At 46.0% G+C, this 22,569-nt stretch overlaps 1 protein-coding gene and 1 long non-coding RNA gene across 2 annotated transcripts; one reads left to right on the top strand and one right to left on the bottom strand.

The window, feature by feature from the left end:
- Positions 1-3,451: 3,451 nt before the first annotated feature.
- MAU2 (MAU2 sister chromatid cohesion factor) lies at positions 3,452-22,508 on the bottom strand. Its single transcript, XM_074851775.1, has 19 exons — positions 22,080-22,508; positions 21,968-21,985; positions 21,645-21,710; positions 20,866-20,961; positions 19,128-19,222; positions 18,590-18,617; positions 17,979-18,134; positions 17,293-17,439; positions 16,732-16,822; positions 15,980-16,083; positions 14,884-14,961; positions 14,195-14,260; positions 13,819-13,902; positions 12,774-12,823; positions 12,452-12,529; positions 11,884-11,995; positions 11,198-11,288; positions 9,356-9,483; positions 3,452-7,967 (listed from the first exon to the last, which is right to left on the bottom strand). The coding sequence occupies exons 1-19, from the start codon at positions 22,506-22,508 to the stop codon at positions 7,893-7,895; spliced, it is 1,992 nt and encodes a 663-aa protein (XP_074707876.1). The 3' UTR covers positions 3,452-7,892.
- Positions 5,018-8,383, top strand: LOC141935551 (uncharacterized). Its single transcript, XR_012626573.1, has 2 exons — positions 5,018-5,157; positions 7,899-8,383. It is a non-coding gene; the product is annotated as an uncharacterized LOC141935551 (long non-coding RNA).
- Positions 22,509-22,569: the final 61 nt, after the last annotated feature.

Raw genomic sequence — 22,569 nt, 5'->3', positions numbered from 1 at the left:
GCCGCCGGCGCGGGACTCCCGGGGCGCCGCGCGCGCCACCAACCGTCACCTCCTCGGGACGCCTGTCCCGCCCCCCCCCCCGTTGCTAGGCAGATTTGGACAAACTTGCGCCTCCGCGCGCCTCGCCCCGCCTCCTGCCCGGGCCTTTGGGGGTGTGTGGGGTGGTGGGGTTTGGGTCTTGGGGTTTTTTTGTTGGTTGCTTTTTTTTTTTTTTTTTTTTAAGGGGGGGGGGGGGGGTGCGGTTTTTTTTTTGAAACCAGGTACGGACGGCTGAGACGGCCAATGAAAAGCTGGGGTTGCCCACCCCGCGAGCCAATCGCAGCCAGAGCCCGCCTTCGGCCCGCCCACGTACTAAGCGGTGAGGAAAAGAGGCGGGGCGGCCTCTTGATTGACGGCGGGGCTGGCCAGTAACGTCCGCGCGGCCCTCGGGGGGTGGGGGAACGGAAGCCAATGCGCGGCGCACGGGGAGGGGGTGTGGCCCGCGGCCGGCCCGGGCTCTGAGGTGCGGGGCTCAGCCGCCCCCCGCGACCCGGGCACGGCGGCGGGGCTCGGCCCCCCCCCCCCCGCCCCCTCATCCCCCGGCACCGCGCCGAGGCCGACTGAGGTGATGCGCTGCCCGCGGGGAGGGGCCGGAGCCGCCGGCGGCCCTTATCCGCCCGCGCAGGCCGGCCTGGGGCCTCAGATAGGGGCCGGCGGCGGGGTCGCTCGCTCGCTCGTGGGGGGGGGAGGAAGGGGCCGGCGGGCCGCACCTCTCCGGGGAAGGGCCCTCGCGGTCCCCGAGCCGCCGTAGCGTCGCGGACCCGTCCCCGCGGGGCGGGGGGGGTGGGCAGGAGCCGGGCCCGGCAGCGGCAAGCCGCGGCAAGTCGCCCGGGGCCCGCGGGAGCCCGGGGTTGGGGTGAGTCAGCCGCGCTTCCTCCGCGGATCTGGGTCAGGGGTGCGCAGACGTTTTCGTGCCATCGGCCGCACCTCCGACGGGGCCCCGATAACGATCTTTCCTGCGGGAGCTGGCGAAGGGATGTTAACCCCTCTGCTGCGGGCTCCGGGGAGCCTTGGCCGTGGTCAGGGGCTGCGCGGGGCTCGGCACCGCCGCGGGGGGGATTATCTAAATCCACCCGGTCAGGGCAACGCATAGAAACGGGAACAAAGGAATTAATAAATTAACTTTCCCCATGAGACTCCCTGAACAACTGTATTCGTACAAAAAAATGCCTTCTGAGCTGCCAGCTTGCCACCTACCTTCACTGGCTCTGCTGTAAGCTTCAGGACTTCTTATTCAGCGTTTTGAGACACCTGCAAGTGAGCTTGCTCTTAAAAGGAAAAAAAGAAAATCTTGGGTGAAGCAAGTTTATAATCGAGGGGTAAATAAAGTGAGGGGAACTGCCCTTTATTTATAATGCCTGCACCAATCTTTCATCAATTATTTTCCACATACAGCTTATTATAGGATTAGATGCAGCTTCGTATCAGGTTACTTAAGTGCTTGTTTCAAAAGACTAAATGTGAGATAATGCTTATTATTTTCATTCATAATCGTTAATAAGCATAAGTCAGTGTGCTTCCCATGTTACTAGGCAGGGAAGTGAAGGTGGAAGGCACGTAATCAAGGCTTTTGCAAGAAAAGAGCAGCAGAACCAGAGCTAGAATCCAGGCCTCGTCCCTCCCTCTCCAGCACGCCCGGAGCGTGTTCAGCCTACGGTCAGGAAAGTGCCAACACACTCCACTTCTCAGCTGTTTTCCACTCTAGATTGAAGATTCACCATTTCTCTTAACAACTTTGTGCTCAATATCCTTTATATAAGCCTGAACCCGAGTCGTCTTGTTACAAAGCACCTTCCTCCACCCTTTGTATGAGAGTTTTAGCTACAAATAACTTCAGGGTTATTTGTGCAGCTCGCAACCAGTTTACTCTGGTTAATGACTTAAAGCACTAAAAGCCACTGGCTTCACCTCAGGCCATTCAAAACCTTATGGTTAAGTACTAAGGGCTCGATCCTTCTGAAGCGATGCTTTAATCCACACTTTAATCCACACACCTGTGCATCTCCACTTGCTTCACTCGCTGTGTCATCGGGAGAGTTTCAAAACAGGTCTAGCCCAAGATGCATTTTACTACCTAGAAGTAATTTCCAGAAATCTCTTCAGTAACTTTTTCCCCTGTCCCGGTTGGGTCAGAACTTTACCGAGGTGACAGTGAGCTCTGCTGTCTGCAAAGGCAGGATCCAGTGGTCCCAAACACCGGAACATCCCTTTTCTCCTTTATGTTTCAAGCGTGCAATAAGCTAAATAAGAGCAAAAATACTTCACAAAAGAAAACTTAGTCGCTTGTTGTGCAGCAGGCTGGCATCTTAATTTTGCTTTGTCAGCTCACAACGAGCCTCTACGCAGTAAAATACAAAGAGGATCTACTCTGGATGCGTCTCCGGATCTATCAGGCCAGTACCAAAACTTTCGTACCTCTTGCTAACGCATTTTAGATGTGTTCACGTGGAGTTTTGCCACTGGGTACCTCCTCTGCGAGGAACCTGCTTCAGAGGAGATCCCAGAGTCGGCCCTGACAGCAGATGAACAAGGCAGGACGGAGGGAAGGAGACGACAACTCGGTTTATGCCAGATACAGGTTTTTTCTGAGGATGGAACTGCACATAACCAGGGTGAGGAGACTGGAGGGTCAGCAGAGCCAAGGCTCATTGTCGAGAGGAAGCTGCCATTTGGGTTTAAATTTTCATCTAGTGAGTAACTTGTTGGAACAGAACCTACTCGGCTTCTGTGATGAAATTCAAGGGACTAGCTGAGCAGCTCAGATGATGTTTTGGAAAGGGACCGTCTGCAGTTAAGTCTTAAAATTTTTAGTTTCGTCGAAATTTCAGACAAATTAATTCAGCAGTTTTCTTCTTCCTTTTAAATTTAAGCTGCAAATGTAAAAATACCTGCCAGAAAATTTTGGGATAAAAGACACAAAAAGCAATCTTCCATTAAACCAGATCCCATTTGTGAAGGTCAGATATACTCAACGTCCTTCGTGACTGCACGACTGCCGTGAGAAATACTCCTGTTCTAGACCAAGTAAGAGAAATTCCAGGCGTTTGACTGATCCACAAAAGTCTTGTTTCACCCTAGAGGGCTGCCGAGGTTGCGGCCGTCTCCAGAGCCGGTTCAGAGCCACCCTCGGCCATCTCCAGGGTGCGAAGGCGAGCGCTCGGTGGACATTTGCGAGCAGGAAATTCTGGTTCTCGTTGCAGGCAGGAGCCCTCAGCCAAGCTGCGGGCAGAGCATGATCCAGCCCCACTCCCCGCCTGCCCCCCGGCACCCCCAGCGCTCTGCCCAGGGCCTTAAAACAGCTTCTAAGGCCGGGCTGGGCCAGGGGGTAACTCACTGTGGCCACCTAAAATGTGTCTTTTGTAGGGAGGAGCGCCTGCAGGTCAACTAAAGGAATTAGTATTCTACAAACTGCTAGAAGAAGTAAAATTAAACTTTATTTAAAAATTCTTCTAATATAGAAAACGAGAGGAAACCAAGGCAACAAAGTGATGCCCCCGGTTCCGTCTCATTACATGAGTTACTGTATTTACAGCTTGGGGAAGGAGCACTGGCAGAGGGTACGCGTCCTGCTACTTATGGAGAACTACAAACACTTAACAATACATTGTACAAACCTGACGTAACATTTAAAGGTTCACTGCAGGAAACAATTAAATACACTTGCTAAGACAGACAGTAGAAGAGCACAGACGGGTGTTATTTCATCCTGATTTCTCCAAGTGTTCTGTACAGCCTAAACTACCGACACGATTTCCTTCTCACTTCTCACCACTGTGGCAAGAACTGCCGTACATTCCGGAGACGGGTTTATTCAGCATGATTTGGAGAGGTCAGTAATCTCTGAAGTGAAATGGGACATTACTGAGCTCCTGTCATCATTTTACTTTCTGGCGAATTTGGAAAAAAAAAAATGAATAAAATCAAAGCAGTGAAGTAACACGGAATACACGGTGCTGAACTCCACGTGTCCACAGGCAGCTTTGCAGCAGAAGGCCCTGACATTCTACCAATGTCGGTTCTCGCTCCTGGTGTCACAGTGAGTGCACAGATGGGATGACGGGGGATGAAGTTCACGATTTTTTTTTTATTTTTTTTTTTTTTAATTCCCCAGCCGCCAGATTGATCTAGATTTCCTGTGTACGTGGGCCTTTCTGATGTTCATAGTGTAGGAAATGAAATACAACAGGCAAACACTTCAGACTGCATTCTCTATACATATATAAGTTTTTACACTATCTACAAAACAGTGATTAGATGCTTCTGTGTAAGTTCTTGCTACTCCTTTAAAAATACTAGAGAAAAAACTGTACAGTTCTCTAAATTACATCTTTAGAAGAATAATTTTTTTAGAAGTTCATAAAAGACTTCATGTTTGTTTCTATAGAGAATTAAATGATTGGACAAGAAAGATTAGAAATAGGTTGTTCAAATCAAGTTAGACAGACCAAGCACTTAACAGAACATTATTTGTAAACTGTAAACTTCTAGTTTTCTGTTCAACTTTACATACGCATTCGAAAATTAGGAAGAACTTCAGTTATGAGGTCCTTGTTTTAATCTCTGCTACATACAAAAGATACTGAAAAGCAAAAACTATTAAATAATTTAATATACAAGTGTAGTTAAAAAGCACTGTACATTGTAACAAATGTACATTGAATTTTAGAGATAGAAAATCACCGAGTTATTTTCAAATTTACAGGATTTGTGAAATTCTGTGATGGGAAGAGGACTCTGGAAATGGAGCAGAGTTCTGGCCTCCACAGGCTGCGGGGGAGCGCGGCCGAGCGCTGTTCTGCACAAAAGCAAAGCCCAGGCCAACCTGCCTCGTCACAGCCGAGGGAATCCCGGGTTGTTCCTCCTGACTTTACCAGTTCAGCTCCCACATTCAGCAAATGGTTCCTGTTCAAACCTGAGCGCACTTCCATCAGAAGCAAGCAGGCAGCTTTCCCTCAAGTACTTCCTTCCCTCCGAGGACAGACCGGCAAAGGAGCCGAGCTACAGAGCAGCCTGGTCCGCACACAAGTACCGACAAGGAGAAGCCAGAAAACTGCCACTGCAAATCGCTCTCCCCCAACACAATCTTCAGCTCTGCAGGTCCTCGAGCAGCAGGAGAAGGTCAGGAGATGCAGCTACCTGGACATCTCACTTGCTGCAAAGTGCTTTTCTTAAACTCAGCCCAAACCACAGCTCTCTAGAGTTGGGATTTTTTTTTTTAATATTGCCTTATAGAAGCAGCACTTTTTTGGCCAACATTTAAAGCAATTTATAGTTGCGATGAGCATGTAATCAGTTAAATAACAGCCTCAGATTGGATGACAAAAGACAAAAAAAAAAAGAGAATGTTTGGATGACCTGAATGGGACTCTAGCAGATTTTAAAGTACTTGTTTTGCAGTTACTAGTCATTCCTCAGCTACAAGAAAATTTAGGCGCTTAAAACCAGGTACTGAGTCCTTGCAACTCAGTGACTTCTGGAGGGAGCAGCCAAAGGGAGATACTGCTTCCCATACACACACACCAAAAAAAGGGAAAGACTTAAAAATAGTCCCTGTGGTATCGATATTCCCCGAGGTAGGATTTACCCGATCGTTCCCGATCGGAATCCGAGCACACGCCAGCCGTTGAGCTTATGAAGTTCTAACAGATCCCCGTGGCCCAGCCAAGCTCAGACCCATGAACCCTCCTCCTCCTCTCGCCATGACCCGGGGCCACCACAGTGCTGCCATGGGGACGGGCTCCTGCCCCGGCCCCAGGAACACCGCAGCAGGGCCGGGGGCAGCTCCGCAGCCCAGAGCCTCCGAGGGGACAGGAGGCTGTGAGAGCCGGGTGGTGACACCCACCACGGTCTCAGTGAGCAAGAGATGCAGGACGGGGCCCATCTGCGTGGATTCTCCCTGTATGTGGTACCTCCAAATACCCTGTACGCTAACTCACAAACTTCTTTCCTATTTTTTTTGAGTTTTAAGGGAGATTTTAAACAGCACTGATTTTTTTCTTGCAAACCCAGTAATGAGACTCTCTCCCTATACCAATATTGAGGCCGTTTTTTCCCCTGGTGGAGACCGAACAAGGCCTAAAATACACATGGCTTCTGCAAGAGTACATGTCTGAGAACAGGACCTAAACTGGCATCACATGTCCAGTAGAGGAAACATAAAATCCTATTTGGTAACTGGACAAGCACTTGTCCTCTTAATATCATTTAGTGGTAAAAACTGAGGGGTTTGAATTACAAAAAGCAAGTGTGTCCGAGCAGTTGCTAGACAGAAGACTTTGAAAAAGAATGACCACTGGAGGTTGGACTAGGTAATCTTTAAGGTCCCTTCCAACCCAAACCATCCTATGATTAAAGACAGATTTCACAGTATTCCTTCTGCAGTAAGTTTTAAAGGTTTGAAGGGGTCAAATATTTCCTCTAAAATTTTCTCCTCCTCCCCAAGAAGCAATCACAGAGAGCCCTGCACAAGTGATTTTTCTAGCAGATTCCTTGTCCCTACCCCTTTTAAGTTGGGAGATAAATATGCAGAGCTACCAAGAGAGAAAAAGACCTTTATTCAACCCCATGAACCTCCCAAGCTTTACATGGCACTGAACGGACTGGCACAGATCCTTGCTATAAAGCTGCTGCTGCTGCTTCATGGAATTAACAACTCTCACACTGTTTTCTGCAGAACAAACTTGGGCCTCGTCTCTCCTGTTCTGAGGCAGCTGCCGAGGCACAGGCAAACGCAGTGAGAATTCACAGCTGAAGAGTTCAAAACACTGAGACAGAACAGGAAAGCCAACACAGAAAAGTTTGGAAACGTTAAGTTTTTGCCAAGGGCAAGACTATAGTTTTTATCATAAGCCTCTGGCTTATATTGGATTTGGGTTTTAACCACCTAGTTTAACTCTGACTTGTAAAAATCATTAAGGCACAGATGCTGCCTTCCCTTGGTGAGGCTGCAGTAAAGATGCAAAAAACGCTGTTTCCCAGCTGCTTGGCCAACGCAGGACTAGCCAGGAGGACAAGACCTTTCCTCTTTCTGTACAAATCACACCAAGTGGCAGAGATGGAGAGAGCTGTGGTTCTGCCTGCCCCTGGGCGGGCCCGCACATCAGTGCGGGGAGACAGAAGGAAAAAACCCTCCCAGGGATGAAGTGGTGGCACACTGTCCCACACTCCTGCATCCGGGAGGTGGAACCTGCTGCTCGGCCAGGGGGGGACACCCTGAGGACCTCGCACCCCCCCGGCTGCGAACACCCCTCAGCACTCGGATCGCGCCCATCTCCTCCCGGCCTTCACTGCAAGGCTACAAACAGCACTGGCAACGACTTGCAGACAACGAGAAGGAAAGAATATTACCTCAGAAACTAAATTTCAAACTTTAGGGCACCCTACAATCAATCATGATTTAATCCAATTATTCCCAGGAGCGGAAGGGCACAGAAAACATTAAAACTGGCATGCATCGTACTCCAGGGAAGGCTTGGTATTCAAAACTGCATGAGTCCTCTTCATTTCTGTGACAATTTTTAAAAAGTAGATACCTAACAATTTAAGGAACAAGTGTCCTTTGGACTAAACCTTAATTCTCAGTAAGAGGAAAGCAGATTAAAACCAGTAGGTATATACACACTAGCTGTATATTCACACACATTATGTAAAAGCAGCTTAAAATGCCCTTCTCACTTCGCAAGTCTATGAAATGTACGTTGTCTTTGCAATCTGTTTCCTACAAGGCCCTCGCTAGAAGAGGAATTTGCTGCCTTTTCTTTGAAGAAAAGATTTTGCATGAATTTTTTTTCTCCTTTTTTGGCATTTTTTTTTCTTTTTCTTTTTAAACACACTGTCCTGATAGTTATTCTGTTTCACAGGAGACTGGCCAGGCTGGTGGTGGGTCCGTTCTGTGCCTGGAACTGTACAGGAGGTGGTCCATCTGTCCACTGAAAGATAACAAACAGCATGAAAATCCTACAGCCACTGCCCGGGGAGGGGAGGAACGGCAGCGAGGCCAGAGGAAGGAGCTCGCCATAGAGACGTTCGCTACCGGGAGATAATTAAAGATTTCATCACGAGAAGTTGCGTATCAGGTTTGACTTTGTTTTACATGCGTGGAGCTCCCGTCATTCCAAACCCAGCTGACTCCTGTGCTGGATCCAGGGTCAATGGCGATCAAGCAAAAGCATTTCCTGCTCTTACAGGTAAACCTCTGACCGTCCAAACGTGGGAAACTGTGACTTCCACCACCGAGGGACTAACTTTGGATGTGTCTGAGCCCATTATGCACTGCAGCTCTGGTGTTCCCAGAGCAAGTAAAGCCTCTGATTCTCTCATTTCGCTACTAAAATATTTTTCTCTCACATTGGGCAAAAATCTTCTAAAATGGGCAGATTTAATATTTGGTTTTTTTAATCTTCTTCCCCCTCCAGATTTCTAATCCAGCACAGATTATGCCACGGCAAGCAAAGACAGGGAGGCGGGAGCGGTGGCTCGTGTCACTGGGCCGCGCTCACGGGTGGAGGCAGGCGCCTGGCCGGGGGGTCTCGACACTTTCATCCTCACAAGTCTGGGGATCCCTTCGTGAGCAAAGCCAGCAAATAGCATCCTCCTATCGGCCTTTTTCCCCCCTTTCTTCTCCCCAAAAGGGAATGTTGGGAAAAAGACATCAAGTTCCTTGCAGCTCATGTTCCCATTTGGACATTATTTCAATCCAGAACATTAAATTATGCCATTGCTGGGTTGCAGCTTAGGAAACATTCTATATTTTAAAAACAGTGTTAAAAACATTTCTGACAGGAAGGCTATCAATATTTGAAGTCTAAAGGAAGTTGCACCTTAAGGCAACGGCTACAGAGACATCAGATGGTGTAACTGGAATATTTGAATTTATAGATAAGTAAAAAAACCCCAAACCTTAGGAATGCTAATGTATCAGTAAAAAATTGTACTTTTAGCAGTGTACAAACACTCCCCAGAACAAGGCAGACTGGATGACCTCAACATTAAAATTAAACCTGAGAACATAGTAAGTTTGTTTCAAAAGCAATGGTTGTCAAAGTGGCTACCTGCTACAAAAGCTGTTTAAAAAAAGAAAAGTTCTGGTTTACCAAGAAAACACTTCTAAGAAACAAAGACCACGCCCCACCAAATAACCTTTATAAAAATTAACCTATTACACTCCCTTTTTCTGTTATCAGTCCAGTTTAAATACTAGAAGTAGACTGAATTTTGGCAACTTACTGAGGCGCGCTCAGCAGAAGGAAGGAATAGTAAAGGAAAGCAAAGTTTTGCCTTAAAAACAGCTCATAACTGCAAGATGGAGGTCGCTTACCGTGATGAGATTGTGTTCTGGAAGACTGCACGCTTCAATGTGGTCCTGGAGGAGCTGCTGGGAGAAGTTTTGATGCATCTGTGCTGCCTCGTGTGCATCCATGGCGTTTCCACAGGCTTTGTTCAGGTCTGAAAGACAAGAGCATCGTGTGCTCACCAAGAAACACCGGCTCTGCTTGTGCTCAGCTGACCAGCTCTCTTATCCAAAAAGGCTCTTCCCTGTATTTGATGACAGAATCATTTAAACAGCCAATATACCAAAGTTTTATCACTGCTTTTAAGAGATTATCACCACTTTTAGAGAAGCAGGGGCATTTGGGAACCTGAAGCCTCCCCTTTTCCAGTAGCGCGGCAGCGCACGTTGCAGGATTTGGTGTTAGTTTCCAACTATTAAAAATAACATTACGGTAGCTCTAAAAGGAGGAAGCAAGTGTCCCACTCCAATAAAAGCCCCTTTGCCGTTTGCGTTTGGATTTTGAGTTTCCAGCACCATCTAGTGGGGACAGCAAAGGCTCACTGCTGCGGGATTCAGCAACACCCGTTTCAGACGTCAAGCAACACTTTTTTTTTTTTGTGAATCCTTGCTTTTGGGGGACTACAGAAGCCTGCTGCTTTGTGTACACCGAAAGCTGATCTTAGTGTCTGGTTTTCTGTGAGATTTACTCACAGTTATCAGCTCAGTCAGATTTAAGACTGGTAACCTACTAAGAATCACCCAATTTCAGCTATAAAATTACAAGCAGCAGTGTGTTGGGCTGGGACGCTGCATCTCCTATCGATGAAGATGTGGTTGTATTCTGGTTCTCCTCATCAAGCACCTTTTCTTCAAGAGTAGTTAATTAATTCTATAGAGAAAGCTCTTAGGAAAAATCAAAGCAGAACGGGAACTGCCTCTCACTGTTCCCAGGCTCGTGGATACGACCGGAGGCAACAGCAGCTGAACACGGGGTGGTGTTTCATCTACAGTAGATTCATCATTGTACTATCGGCAGGTTTTGTACATCAACTACTACTTGGAAATGAGTAAGAAAAGTATTTCAATCGCCTGGAAGCGATTTTGTAGCAAAGGCAACAGCAAAGCAGAAAATAAGCCTGGCTCACAGAGCTCGATGCAGAGCACTGTGCTTATAGTAAACATGACAATTTAATATAAATGGAAGCTGCGGGATAAGTTCTTGGAAAAAGGGTAGAGTTACAGCTTTATTTTCTAGTGAGAGCAAATCAATTGCAGCATTAATGTTGACGGTCTGCCAAGAAGCTAGTCAATATTTGAACAAAGCATCCTGGGGCCTGTGTAAGTCAGATTAAACAATATTTATGTATGAAGCGATATAATAGTCCCTTATATTTATTAGAGCCCATACACAGAAGCAAAGCCTAAGTGAAACTTAATCAAATGTTTACTACAATTGGAAGTGCAGTCGAAGGGAAGCAGAGCAGCAGCAGAATAAATGCTACAGGGGTGCGAACCGGGGCCCTTCCTGAGTTCAGGTGTCTGCATCGGGACCTGCCGTCCAGCAGCCGCAGGAGAAACGCGACAGCCGCTCGCACCAGTCACACGGGGCCGGGGCGGGGGGGGATGCTCCAGGCCCTTCCCGCCCCAGGAGTCTTACACCCCCCCCCCCCAAAGCCCCCCGGAGCATCTGACAGCACTGCCAGAGCTGCACACCACTAACTGGAAGAACCACCTCGCACTCTGAGTGGTGTTTTGCAAAGCCAGGCAGCGTTTCACTTCGCTCCCAGCGAGGCTGGCGTCGGCCTGCACCCCCCCCACTTGATCCCCCACGAGCAGCGAGGGGCTCCTGGCCGCTTTCTTTAAGTGCAAGACCTTTCCCTAACTTACCTCTCAAGAGAGCCGAAGACCACAGCTGCACAGACATATCTGGTATCTTGCTTGCAAGCTGCATGGCTGGTACTACCATATTATTACTTTCCTGGTGAAGAGCAGATATCAAAATAAAATGGATATTTTTTTCCCCCCCTTGCGAATACACATTACATAGAGATGTTAAATTTGTGCTGAAAATTTGTCTAATTGCTGCCACGCTCTAGCTAACGAGTGGAAGTGCTTAATGGGACAATAACGTAAACATCATATCTAAAGCTGTCTGGAATTTTGCTCTGTCCTAGGAATTACAGTGTCTATGTTGTGCAAGATAATAGAAATATTTCATGCATTCTGGCATACGGTGAGAATTAAGGAGCTTGTACCCACAATTCCTTCCAAAACAATCCAGTTGAATGATGTTATTTGTCCTTTATTCAGCTCCTTTGTTCAAGTGATTTCAGGCATTATAGAAACACACCCTTCTAGAATAGGCTTCAAACACTACTACTTTGTTAAAGCGTTATTAAACATGCAAATTACAGCTACAGAATTATGTAAGTCAACAAGCTGCCAACTTTTAGCGGGATACCAATAAACAAGCATTCTTAAAATAAGATTAATTTCACAAAATGTCCCGATTTTCTTTGGCAAATGACAAGTCAAACATTTACACGGTAATACCGGCGGCAGCGAAGGCTTACCCTGTGATTCCCTAACACATAGAATATATGACCCAGGAGTACGAGAGAACATGCTGTTAATCGATTCAAGTCTTCTGCATTTGACATTTTCAGCGTCTCTCGCAAAAATCGTCTACCAAAACAGAGCAAAAATAAAGCGTTTTAAAAACTCCAGTACCTAAGAAACATTATTAAGAACTGAATTAATCCGACTGGCAAATATTAGCACTTTGGAATAAACGCGTGCTGCAGGTGACCTTAAACAAAGCACTTCATTCCCAACCCTCACCTTTCATTTAGCAAAAAAGGAGTCTAACACGGGTCCTCCTTTAAAAAGCTTTTGTTTCAGGCGTGCCGCTGCAGAACGCTGCACAAGTGTTATTCTCAGCATTCAGAACTAAAGAGATCTAAAACCAAACAGCTTCCTGGTATTTTCCTCTAAGTGAAGCAGAAGGTTGACTAAATCCACAGGGAGAAGAGCTAGCAGGTTTGAAAGCAAGGCCTCGGGGTTTTCATTTTTATCTTAAAAAGCTTGATTTAGTCTCTCCTTTTTTTCCCCAACCTTCCAAGTGCACCGATTTATACTCACTTTGCCTCGTTGTATCTTCCTTGAAAGAAGGAGAACAGACCTCGGATGTAGAAAGCTGCTGCTCGAAGACAGTGAGAGCTACGGACAAAGCAACGCATTGAAACCTCGGCATTGTGCAGCCCTTACATGCATTACAGACAGATTTCTAGGAATTTGCCTAATAATCAAATCTCCGAACAAAACATTATATTTAATGCGTGGTCAGAACTTCTGCCTTGAAAAGAAGTTGATTTTGTTTTCTTTTAAAAAAAAGCCTGCTACAAATCCAGTATTACCGTCACCAATGCAACATCAGCATGTAGATAGGTTCTGGAATTCTCACCTCACAGGAAAGTTATGGTCTGGATTTATCCTTTCCAATAAGCTGTAAAGCTACAAAAGTAGGAGGGGAAAAGAAAGATAATCAGTGTTTCTCACATACAGGCTTACAGTACCGACAGCAAGTGTTTTTGTAAGAAGTGCACGTTAAATCAAAACGGTGCAAGTCACCACAAACGCACTCAAGTTTACTTGTACGGGTTAGGTCATCGCACAAACGTTCCAACATTGAGTTTTCATGCCCATTCCGATCCTAACATCCACTTTTATATAAAATATGCTTTCTCAGACTTCACAGAACTTTCTACGCAGTGTTAGTATTCCCTCAGAAAAATTTTAGCTGTCATATCTGAGCAGTTCAAGACCCAAATGAGTGCTGTATCAGTTTTGCTATTTAATTAAAACTAGAAATCAACCAGGCAAAAAAAAAAAAAAAAGAGTCAACTTCTTTAATTATTATTTTTGCTCTCTAAGCTTTTTAACAGAGTCCTGTGTGCTTGGTGAAAAAGTTCATTTACAGCCTCTTCAGAAGAGACCTGCGTGTCTCTGAAAAGTTACTGCCGAGGGATCCGACGTCAGAGTGCACACAGCTGAATTTTTGCATTAACGTGGCTTCAGGCACCGGGCCGAAGCGAAACGAACACACACACACACACGCACATACCTATTTCTGGCTGTTTAGTTAAACCTTGCTAGGTTTTATGTCATCTAATAAAAGCCCTGAACAGATGGAAACCGAAGCGCACAGGTTGAATGAGTCAAGATGACAGAGTTAACCACACACCACACGTTGGGAACTTGCCCTCCCAGCGCTGCAGAGAATTCTGTGCTGCATCCAGAACACTCCGCTTCGGTGGTTTGCAGCGAGGCCAGCTGATACCACTCGTTCTTTACCATTAATTGACATTACCCTGACGAAGGAGTTTGCCTGGCTGCCAGACAAGGCACCACTTTGCAAAAACGCTCAGAAAAAAAGAATAATCCAAGCACAGTGGTTTTCTCTCCAAGAAAGTTCTGATTTTTAGAACAACAGTCAGAAACCAACTTACCTCTTGATGCCGGTTGCCTTCCCTGATGTACACACTGGCTAAGTTTGTCACAATAAATGCCCACAGTTCTTGATGTGTAGTGAGCTAAAATAAACGAGATACCAACAGCAGAGTCAAATATTTCAGCATCTAACCCAGAATTTGCTCAGCCCATCTAAATCACAGATTTGGTGTCTGATATTTTGCTGGTAATAAATCCTCCTGACCTGCGCTGTGCTCAGGGTAGAAGAAAACACAAATGAACTAGTGCAACTAATACAGACAATCTCCAGATTTCCCTTCCAACCTCAAGTGTTTGGCGACCCACACAACAATTGCAACAAGCCCATTTCCACATTGAACATCCACAGTAAATAGTTTGGGAAGAAAGTCTTACCCTCAGTGCTGTAGTAAATTGTGCTTCTGCATTGTCCATGCAATTAACAGAAATGCAGTAGAGCCCCTGCAGAAGACACAATATTTCTAAGGTAACACATAATATAATTATAGCAAGTCAAGAATGCAAAGAAGAAAGGACAGCACAAAACCAAAGAAATCCAGGATATTAGCAGGAAAAAAGATAACCAGCACGTCTTAGTTTTGCTTGGCTCTGGGAAAAATAAGCAATTTCTACACAAAGTTCTTCAAAATAATAAGCTCCTGTAAAAAATGCCCCATTTATCTAAAAAACACCCCTTAATTTAATACTCAAACAGCAACACTACATAAATTCTTCCCCTTACACAGTTCCCACAACACACTGTCTCAAACGCGCACAGTACAAATCTCCTGTACTTACCTTACACACTAACTATCACGTTACACATCATTTATTTTAAAAAGGGACTTAAGCCTCTGACAGCCTTGGGGGTGAGTCACAGGATCACAGAATCATCTAGGTTGGAAAAGACCTTGAAGATCATCCAGTCCAACCAGAGCAGGGCTGGCAATCGGTAACGCAGCCCCGTTACTCAGCAGGAAATCACTGTCTGCCTCTCTACGTCCTCGTTAGGTCCCGGTGACAAGTACGAGTCTTGGGTACTGTCTTCTAGAGTCAAAAGTTTACTGGTAATCACAGGCACTTACTAATAGAGTGTGCAGCTGGGCAGCGTGATTAGAAAACAGTCTGGGAGACTGCTGGCAGAGCTGACAGACTTGTGAAATCTGTTAGAAAAAAAAAAAACAACATATTTTAAGATACTTTTTCTCCGTTTCTCTAAATCCACCTACTTGCATCATCCACCTCATTCCGTACGTTGCAGCGATTGCTTCAAGAACCCCAAGTCATGCTCCCAGGTAACAGCAGAGGCCAGCCTTGCCTCCAGCCAAGGTACACACGGCTCCATACACACACCTCCCACACAGACGCACACTCAAACTGGTTTTGAATTATTTGCTTTGCAGCAGCTCCACCATATGGTGGCACCACCTGCAAACCTAAGTCAGAGCTCTTCTGACACGCTCAGAGATTGAGTTGGCATGCAACAGAGAAACTGGGATCAAAATCTTCCACAGGGTATGTGCTTGTGATGAGTTTTATAAGCCAGAACCGATGACTACTCTTTTAGCAAGCTAAATTTCCCCCCAACGCCCGAGTACATTCATGAGAAGGCTGACAGCAGAGGTTGAGATGATACAGCAGCAAGTCCTATAAATAAGGGATTGATGAACAGGATTTAAAAATGACTGTGAGAATGGAAAAAAAGCTCAGTTCTTTCTTGCATTAAATAACACTGTCCCTCTCTTCCTTCCCCCCAAACTATCTAAGAGGAGGAAAGGACAGAAAGGCAGGAAACCTTAAAAACTAAGAAATACTTGGACAGGACAGGAACACTAAGAGGCAGTTAAGAGCCATTCTGTCATGAATCTGAGAGAAAGGGAAAAGACACCAGAGTCAGACTGCGACACCCGATCAGGAAGGTGTCCGATGTAGCCACTGATGAATTATTGTTGACTCCACGAGCTCCGAAGTGTTCTGAAATATTAAGAAAAAGCTAATTCCACGGCTTCAGAGTTGTGGTATCCTGAGCACTGTTAGGCCTGACTATATCTGTTAGTAGTTTAGCACTGCTGGAATCCCCATCTGAGCCCAAGTATCTTCCTCAAAGCTGAAACTGCCATGTTTTAAAAGCTATCACTGCACACATCCACAACTAGGGAAATGATCAAAGCCCATTTTTACCTCCTGCAGTGCTGTGGCTTTGTGCCCCGTGACAAGCCGACACATGATAATGTGTTCCAACAAAATAACTTGGAATGATGACAAGATAGGACTGCAGTCCAACACTGAAAAGGGAACAAAAGTAACTCAGTAAGTGAAGTTAAGACAATATGAACATCCCATGCACACAGCCTCCCCCGCACCCAGCCAGCTTCCTCAACTGCAGGGGGTTCTGTGAGACCTCAGTACAAAGACTCCTTTGTGGAAATCTCAAGAGTGATCCCTTTGGCTGGACCACCTGGTGTCAGAAGAGTCAGCATACTGCCCAGCTCCTCTTCCGTACGTCACAGGTTTAAAAAAAAAAAACAAAACAAAGAAAAACCCCCACAATCAAAAAACCCACACCAACACCACAATGCCTGAACTGTCAGGAGTGGGAATCTGAGCACCAGTAAATGAAAAACTCCTTGGGAACACACACTCATTTGAATCAAAAACTTGGATAACCAAATACACGGACAATCAGAAAGGCAGCATGAAAATGCAGGTATTTACAGCCCCATTTACTGAGTTACAATGAAAACCCCCAAAACTCAATTTCTGTATTCAAAGTAACTATCCAGTTTTAAAACAGAGCAAAGTTCTTAGCTGCAGCAGAAACAGCAGGCTGCTGCAGTGAGCTGAAGAAGGTTGCTGTAGTTTGGTTTTAATTTAAATTAGCAACAAGTAATGGAATCTTGCGGCATCAGCTAAATTATAATCCTTATCCTTACTTTTTAGCTTCTCTAGCTGCATGAGTGCTTTGTCTGTGTACTTCTGAGCCTTCTCCAGGTATCCTGCTTGCATGGAATGCATCACTGTCACCTGCCGGAAAATATGGGAAAGATTACAAAAAATTATCTTCGCAAAGAGGAAAGGTCTGGGAGTTTTCACAACTCCTCAGCTACCAGCTTTTCAAACTAATTTTTGACATCAATCAGGAGCATAATCATATTCAAGAAGCGGGGCAACTAGTTTCAGGAATCTGAAGTCACGACTGTCGCTGTGTTGGTAAAAATAAGCCAACGTAGCTCTACTTCGTACGAGTTAACCTGATTCTATTTGGCTTGGATATTAATAAAGTTACATGCCGGTTTCCAGACTCCTCGCACAGTCTCTTCAAACACCGACATCACTGAAAGCAACAGTCTCACAGATGCTGTGGCAGAATTAAACTGTCAGTGTAACGTAAAGCAGCATATGGTCTGCAGAATCTATCGCTGCTGGCTCCAAGCAATTTTTAACCAATTCCTCATTAATTAGCAATATACATTAAGTAAAAAAGAGCTTCTCACCAAGTAGACAAGCACACACATGTGTTCCTTGGGCAGCCAGTGAAAGAGATCAGCGGGGTTGCTGGGCAGAATTTCATCATCGTGCAGCGTGGATATGGTCTGGATGCACTGCTGAAGCTGTTTCAGGCATGGCTTCACACTTTTCACCTGCAAAAGATGATTCAAATCAGACATAGCTGCTGCAGCCCAGATGCCTGAACATTTACTTAGTTGGGAAAACTTGCCCGGCAATAAATAATCCCCACATTCAGGAAATTAGTTCGTGCATAAATCACAACGCTAGCACGACACAACAGTGACTACTTTAGGCCCATTCCAGGATTAACAACAATCAGCCCTTCATATTTGCATATACGACCAGCAGACACTCAAAATGTTTTTCAAAATTATACACAAAGCCTCTTATCTCCACCGACATGATACAAAAGCCAGAGGGGCCGCCACGGTTATAAGCGTATCACAGCAAACCTTTCCTCGGGGAAGAAGAAATGACTAATTTCTTCACTCCTCATTTCATTTGTGATTAAAGTCTATAGAAATTAGGTTGCATTGACAAGAAGCACAGCGCAGCCAAAAAAAAAAAATCCCCCCAAATCACCTCAGTGTAATAATTAGCTCCTTTTGAGGCAGTACTCCTTCTCCCCAGTTCCCACGTGGGGACTCTAAGCAGCACAACCCACACGTACCTGCCCAGCATCCAGGTAGTGCGTGACCTGCAGGACTAAGAAGAATACACGTAACGACTCTTTCTGGATGGGGTTTCCTTGCCAGTTTTCAACTATCTGCCCGCAAAGAGTAAGGAGAGGGTGCACCTCCTGCAGCTTCCGTTCCATTAGAAGGAGCTATAAAAGAAAAATTAATTCTTTTTGCGCTAAACGGTTTAAAGACTTGGAGACCCAGAGGAGCGCCCCAAGTACATTGATCTATTTAAAACAAAAACAGACTCAAAGGCATCTTATTGCACTTTTCACACGACCAGACTTTTCATCCCTAATTACAAGGGCTCTAGTGACTATTTGAAGTTATCGTTTTTCCTTCCAGAAACTTGTCATAATTAATAAAGAAAAAAAAGCCGAACATATTCACAGGAATCCTGCAGACTTAAGGCTTATCCCAGATATATTTTAATACTGTGCTTGCTCACATGAACAAAACACAATATATAAAGCACAGGTAAGTGCAAGATACCTTGAAACAAACAGCCTATGTTCAAGCAAGTTACATTCTATTGCTCTGTAACTTGCATTATACCAGTTAAACAAGTAAATAGTTTATTTAAAAAGTACATCCTACTTACCATCCCCTTGCTTAGCAGAAACAGTGCTCTGAAAGGAAACAAAACAACGTCACACTCAAAAAAAAGTTACTCAAACCACAACTGTAAATAAAAACCCTGGAGAATAAAAAAATCTGCCATTCACCCCCTCAACGACAACAGAGAAAAGAGTATTAAAGAACCTGCCCCAGAAAGTACATTTAAAAGCTAAATGGAACGGTTCAATCAGCCCCACGAACCAAAATCCCAGCCTCTCAGGTTTGTATCCAAGCTTTGGATAGTCCCAGTTACAATAGTTTCTAAGGTCAAACCAGGCTACTGCGAAAACTTTTGCTGATAAAGACCATAAACAAAATTCAGTGGGAGAAAAAGACTCTCCAGAGTCTTAGTGGACATTACTCGTTTTAAAAGGAAAGAGCTGGAGAAACTTTCAGAAATATTGGTTTGCTTTTAAAACCCACATAGCAATCACATCTCTAAATAAAACCAGAGTATCTCTAAAGAAAAAGGAAAGTAAAATATTTACTGTGGGAAGAAAAAACAAGTCCAGGGAACTCACCTGGTATACTCTGATCCCACCACCCGAGCATATTCTGCTCCAACTCCGAGAAGGTCACATGCAGATACTAAGTCTTTTTCAAGTGTATGTAGTTGCTGAAATGAAAAAAAGTCCGTAAGAGATCGGCATTTTCTTTGTGAACTTAGTTAGCATTTTTTTAAAATGTAATTACTCCTGTGCTTTACACGTGACAAGTTCTAAACTGGTACTTGTTAAATGTATCATCTGATTTTAGACACATTTTCCAGGAACACCTGGCATTCTCCAAAAAAAATGTCTGTAACATTTCAAAGAAAATGTCTCAGCCCAGTTTCATACCACGCAAAGCTGTTATAATCCGTTAAGATCATGTGCAGATCAGATCCCAACAGCTCCAATATAACCATGGACCTGGAGTAACTGGAACAACAGAGCGTGTTTTCCAGCAGGGAGAGCAGAGAGTCTGCGAGGTGTGTTTCCGGGGATGGGGAGAGGATGATGCAGCTGCCAGAGCACCTCTCCCTCCCTCCTATGATTTTCTGAGTTCTCCAAAGTCAGGTAGAAAGCCCCAGGGTTGTAGAACAGGCACCAAGGCCATGAGACACACGGGCCTCTGTGGTCAAGCAAAAGCCCGAAAGGAAATAGCAGACAGAAAGGAAATCAGCAAAGAACATCAAGCTTCAAGGAAAGATCCTATTCAGAGGGAGGCACCAACAAAAACACTTAAGCTTCTTCTGAGTACTCAGGCATTAACTCATCGCAAAGTAAACATTTGTCCTTTAATCGATAGGAAAGGAAGGCTCTCCACAACTCACTGTTCCTAAACTACACAAAGGAGCCTGGCAACTCCTTCTCAACAAAGTTGGTCTGCTTGTTTAAGCTCATCAGGAAGGGGGAAAAGACAAGTACAGGTGACTATTAAGCCAGTCTTCAAAGATAAAATTGCTTCCTAACTGGCTCTCTGCTGCAGAATACCTTTAAGAGCAATTAACTCCCTCAACTCCCGCATTAAACACCTCGAGCCTCTTTAGGAACAGAGAAGAGGCATAACCTGGAAAAACGGGGAGTTCTTCAGCAATAATCTGCTCGTCCCACTGATAAGTTAATATTCTGGATACGGCCCCCACCTAATGCGCTGGATCACTCAGGACAATCAGCACTTTAAGACTAGTTTCCCAACTGATGTAAAGACTGCAACAACTGTTAAAACACTGCAAATTCCACCATGTGCCAGTTTATTTCTAGAAGCGAAGACGGTCCGACCTGTGCAGCTGAAGCCAGGCTTGGAGCATACTACAGAACAGGAAGAGTAACGCTGCTTGGAGGCCTTTGCACCAGCTGCTCTTCCCATCCCAGTTCTGCTCTGTGTGCTAATTAGGTTGAAAATAATCAAACAAACACTTCAGGTCGGCAAACTCCAATTCCAGCAGGCTTTAAAAGAACATTTGCCCTTCCCGCAAGCCCTAAGGTGGATTTTATTTTGCTCTGTCTCTTAAAGTTGCGTGTTACTAGAGCCCACAGAATGATCCTTGCTGCCTTCTTCCCTAAGAAGTGGGCCTTGATCCAATCTGTAGCCTACCAGTGCATCATTACTTTATAGCATGAACTTTTCTTCATCTCTTAGCAGCAATGATTGGGGAAAGAAAAAGAAAAAAAAAAAGACATCCAAGCTCTTTTTAAGAGGAACACAGATATCTTCTAGCCATTTTTCCAATCACAGGGCTACAGTGTAACACGGTCATCAATACAAATCACTTACTGCAAGTTGAAAAAGCAATCTACAGTGCCAGTACGGAGTCTGCTGTGAAATCTGAATGGCTTTGCGTAACAGAGGTTTTGCTGTATCCACTGAATTCTGAAACAGAAACATGCACCATAGTCGACATAAAAAACAGGCCACTGGGAACTTCATCCCTAACAATAGTAACTTTTAAACAAGTTGGATTCTGTGTTGATCCCTCGTTAAAGTCTCACAGGTCAGGAACCTTAAAACATGAAAAGTAACAAAGCCAAGTATTTAACGTTTGGGCCCACACATCTACACTTGACTGAAAGTCTGCTCAAAAGTATTAGCTATTTAACTCCTTTGGCCATTATTCTAATATACACTTTTCCTGCGAAAAGAAAAGCTAACATTTGCTTCAGAGAAAGTAAAGACTAGTTAAAGCTTTTCCAGAGAAAAAGAATAAAAATAGCCTAGGAACACAACAAAAGCCTGAGGAAAACCACCTACTTCCCTCCCTCCCCCCAAATTAGCCTGTCTTTGTCTAAATGAGGGCTAAAGAAATACTTTGGCCAAGTAAACTTCCTTTGCTGTGCAAGACCTGCGTTGCAATTCCAGCAGCAACTTTCATGATAAGAAAGACCAAAAGTCTTTCCAGCTTACGCTTTAGCACTCTATTTTTACATCGCAGCTGACCTCTAAAAGTTTCATAAATCCTATTAGTAATAGCGATACACTACTCCAAGACCAAAGACACTCAAACGCAGCAGCCCCAAGACACCCGACAATTTCTGAAGCAGTCTCAGCACACTCACCTCCTGACAATACAGTTCGGACAGAAGGCTGGCTGCCTCAAACTTAACATCTTCAAACTGAGGAATCTAGCAGCACTAGAGTTAAGTAAATGTTAAACTGTCTGGAAAACAGCAACAGCCCGACGTCCAAAAGCCCTTAACAGAATATACATGTTAGGAAAGCAGCTCCCAACCACGGAAGTAGATTAAAAATACCAGCTAAACCCCCAGCCCCAGGGCCAGGCTCTCTCTCTGAGGAGGTGTTCTGTTATGGGAGCCCTCACTGCGGGAGCGAGGTGGCCGGGCAGCGACGCTCCCCGCCCGGGCGGCCAGGAAAAGGATACTTGCTGGGATATCAACCACTGCAAGAGAAGACAGCCGGTTAGTCTGCAACCACCACAGGCCGGCCCCGCTGACAGGACCCCCTCCCAGCCGCCCCCCCCTCGCCGGGCTCACCGCCTTCTCCAGGTGCCCACGGGCCTGGTCGCCGTTGCGGGTGTGGTGGTAGAGGACGGAGCCGAGCTGGAGGTGGGTGCGGGCCTCCATGCGGGCCGGGGGCTTGCGGGGCAGCACGGCCTGCAGGCAGTGCACGCAGAGCCGCACCTTGGGCGGGCTCGACGTGCGGAAGTGCTCGGCCAGGCCCAGCAACGCCAGGTACCACGACTCCCCCCCGGCCGCGCCGCCGCCCGACCCCGACCCCGGTGCGGGCCCAGCAGCGCCGCCGCCACCTCCTCCGCCGCCGGCCCCTCCGCCGCCTCCACCGCCCGCTTCTCCGGAACCCGCCGCACCACCCGCCGCCGGCTGCGGCTGCTGCTGAGGCGGCGGTTGCTGCTGTGGGGCCGCGCCGGCCGCTGAGCCCGACGCGCCCGCCGCCACCGCCGCCATCTCAGGGCCGCCGCGACAACACGGGCGGGAGGGGCGGGGCGGGGGCGAGGAGCGGCGCGCG

The sequence above is a fragment of the Strix uralensis genome, chromosome 27 (assembly GCF_047716275.1).
Source record: "Strix uralensis isolate ZFMK-TIS-50842 chromosome 27, bStrUra1, whole genome shotgun sequence".
NCBI lineage: Eukaryota > Metazoa > Chordata > Aves > Strigiformes > Strigidae > Strix > Strix uralensis.
Note: the sequence above shows the minus strand (reverse complement) of the source record. Positions and strands in the feature narration are given on the sequence as shown.

Excerpts from the sequence above, each read along its gene's own strand:
- MAU2 (XM_074851775.1), bottom strand. The coding sequence starts at position 22,508 with ATGGCGGCGGTGGCGGCGGGCGCGTCGGGCTCAGCGGCCGGCGCGGCC. Across the intron at positions 17,440-17,978 it reads ACTACCTGGATGCTGGGCAG|GTGAAAAGTGTGAAGCCATG; the intron begins GTACGTGTGGGT and ends CATCTTTTGCAG. Across the intron at positions 9,484-11,197 it reads GTCTTCGGCTCTCTTGAGAG|ACCTGAACAAAGCCTGTGGA; the intron begins GTAAGTTAGGGA and ends CTTGTCTTTCAG.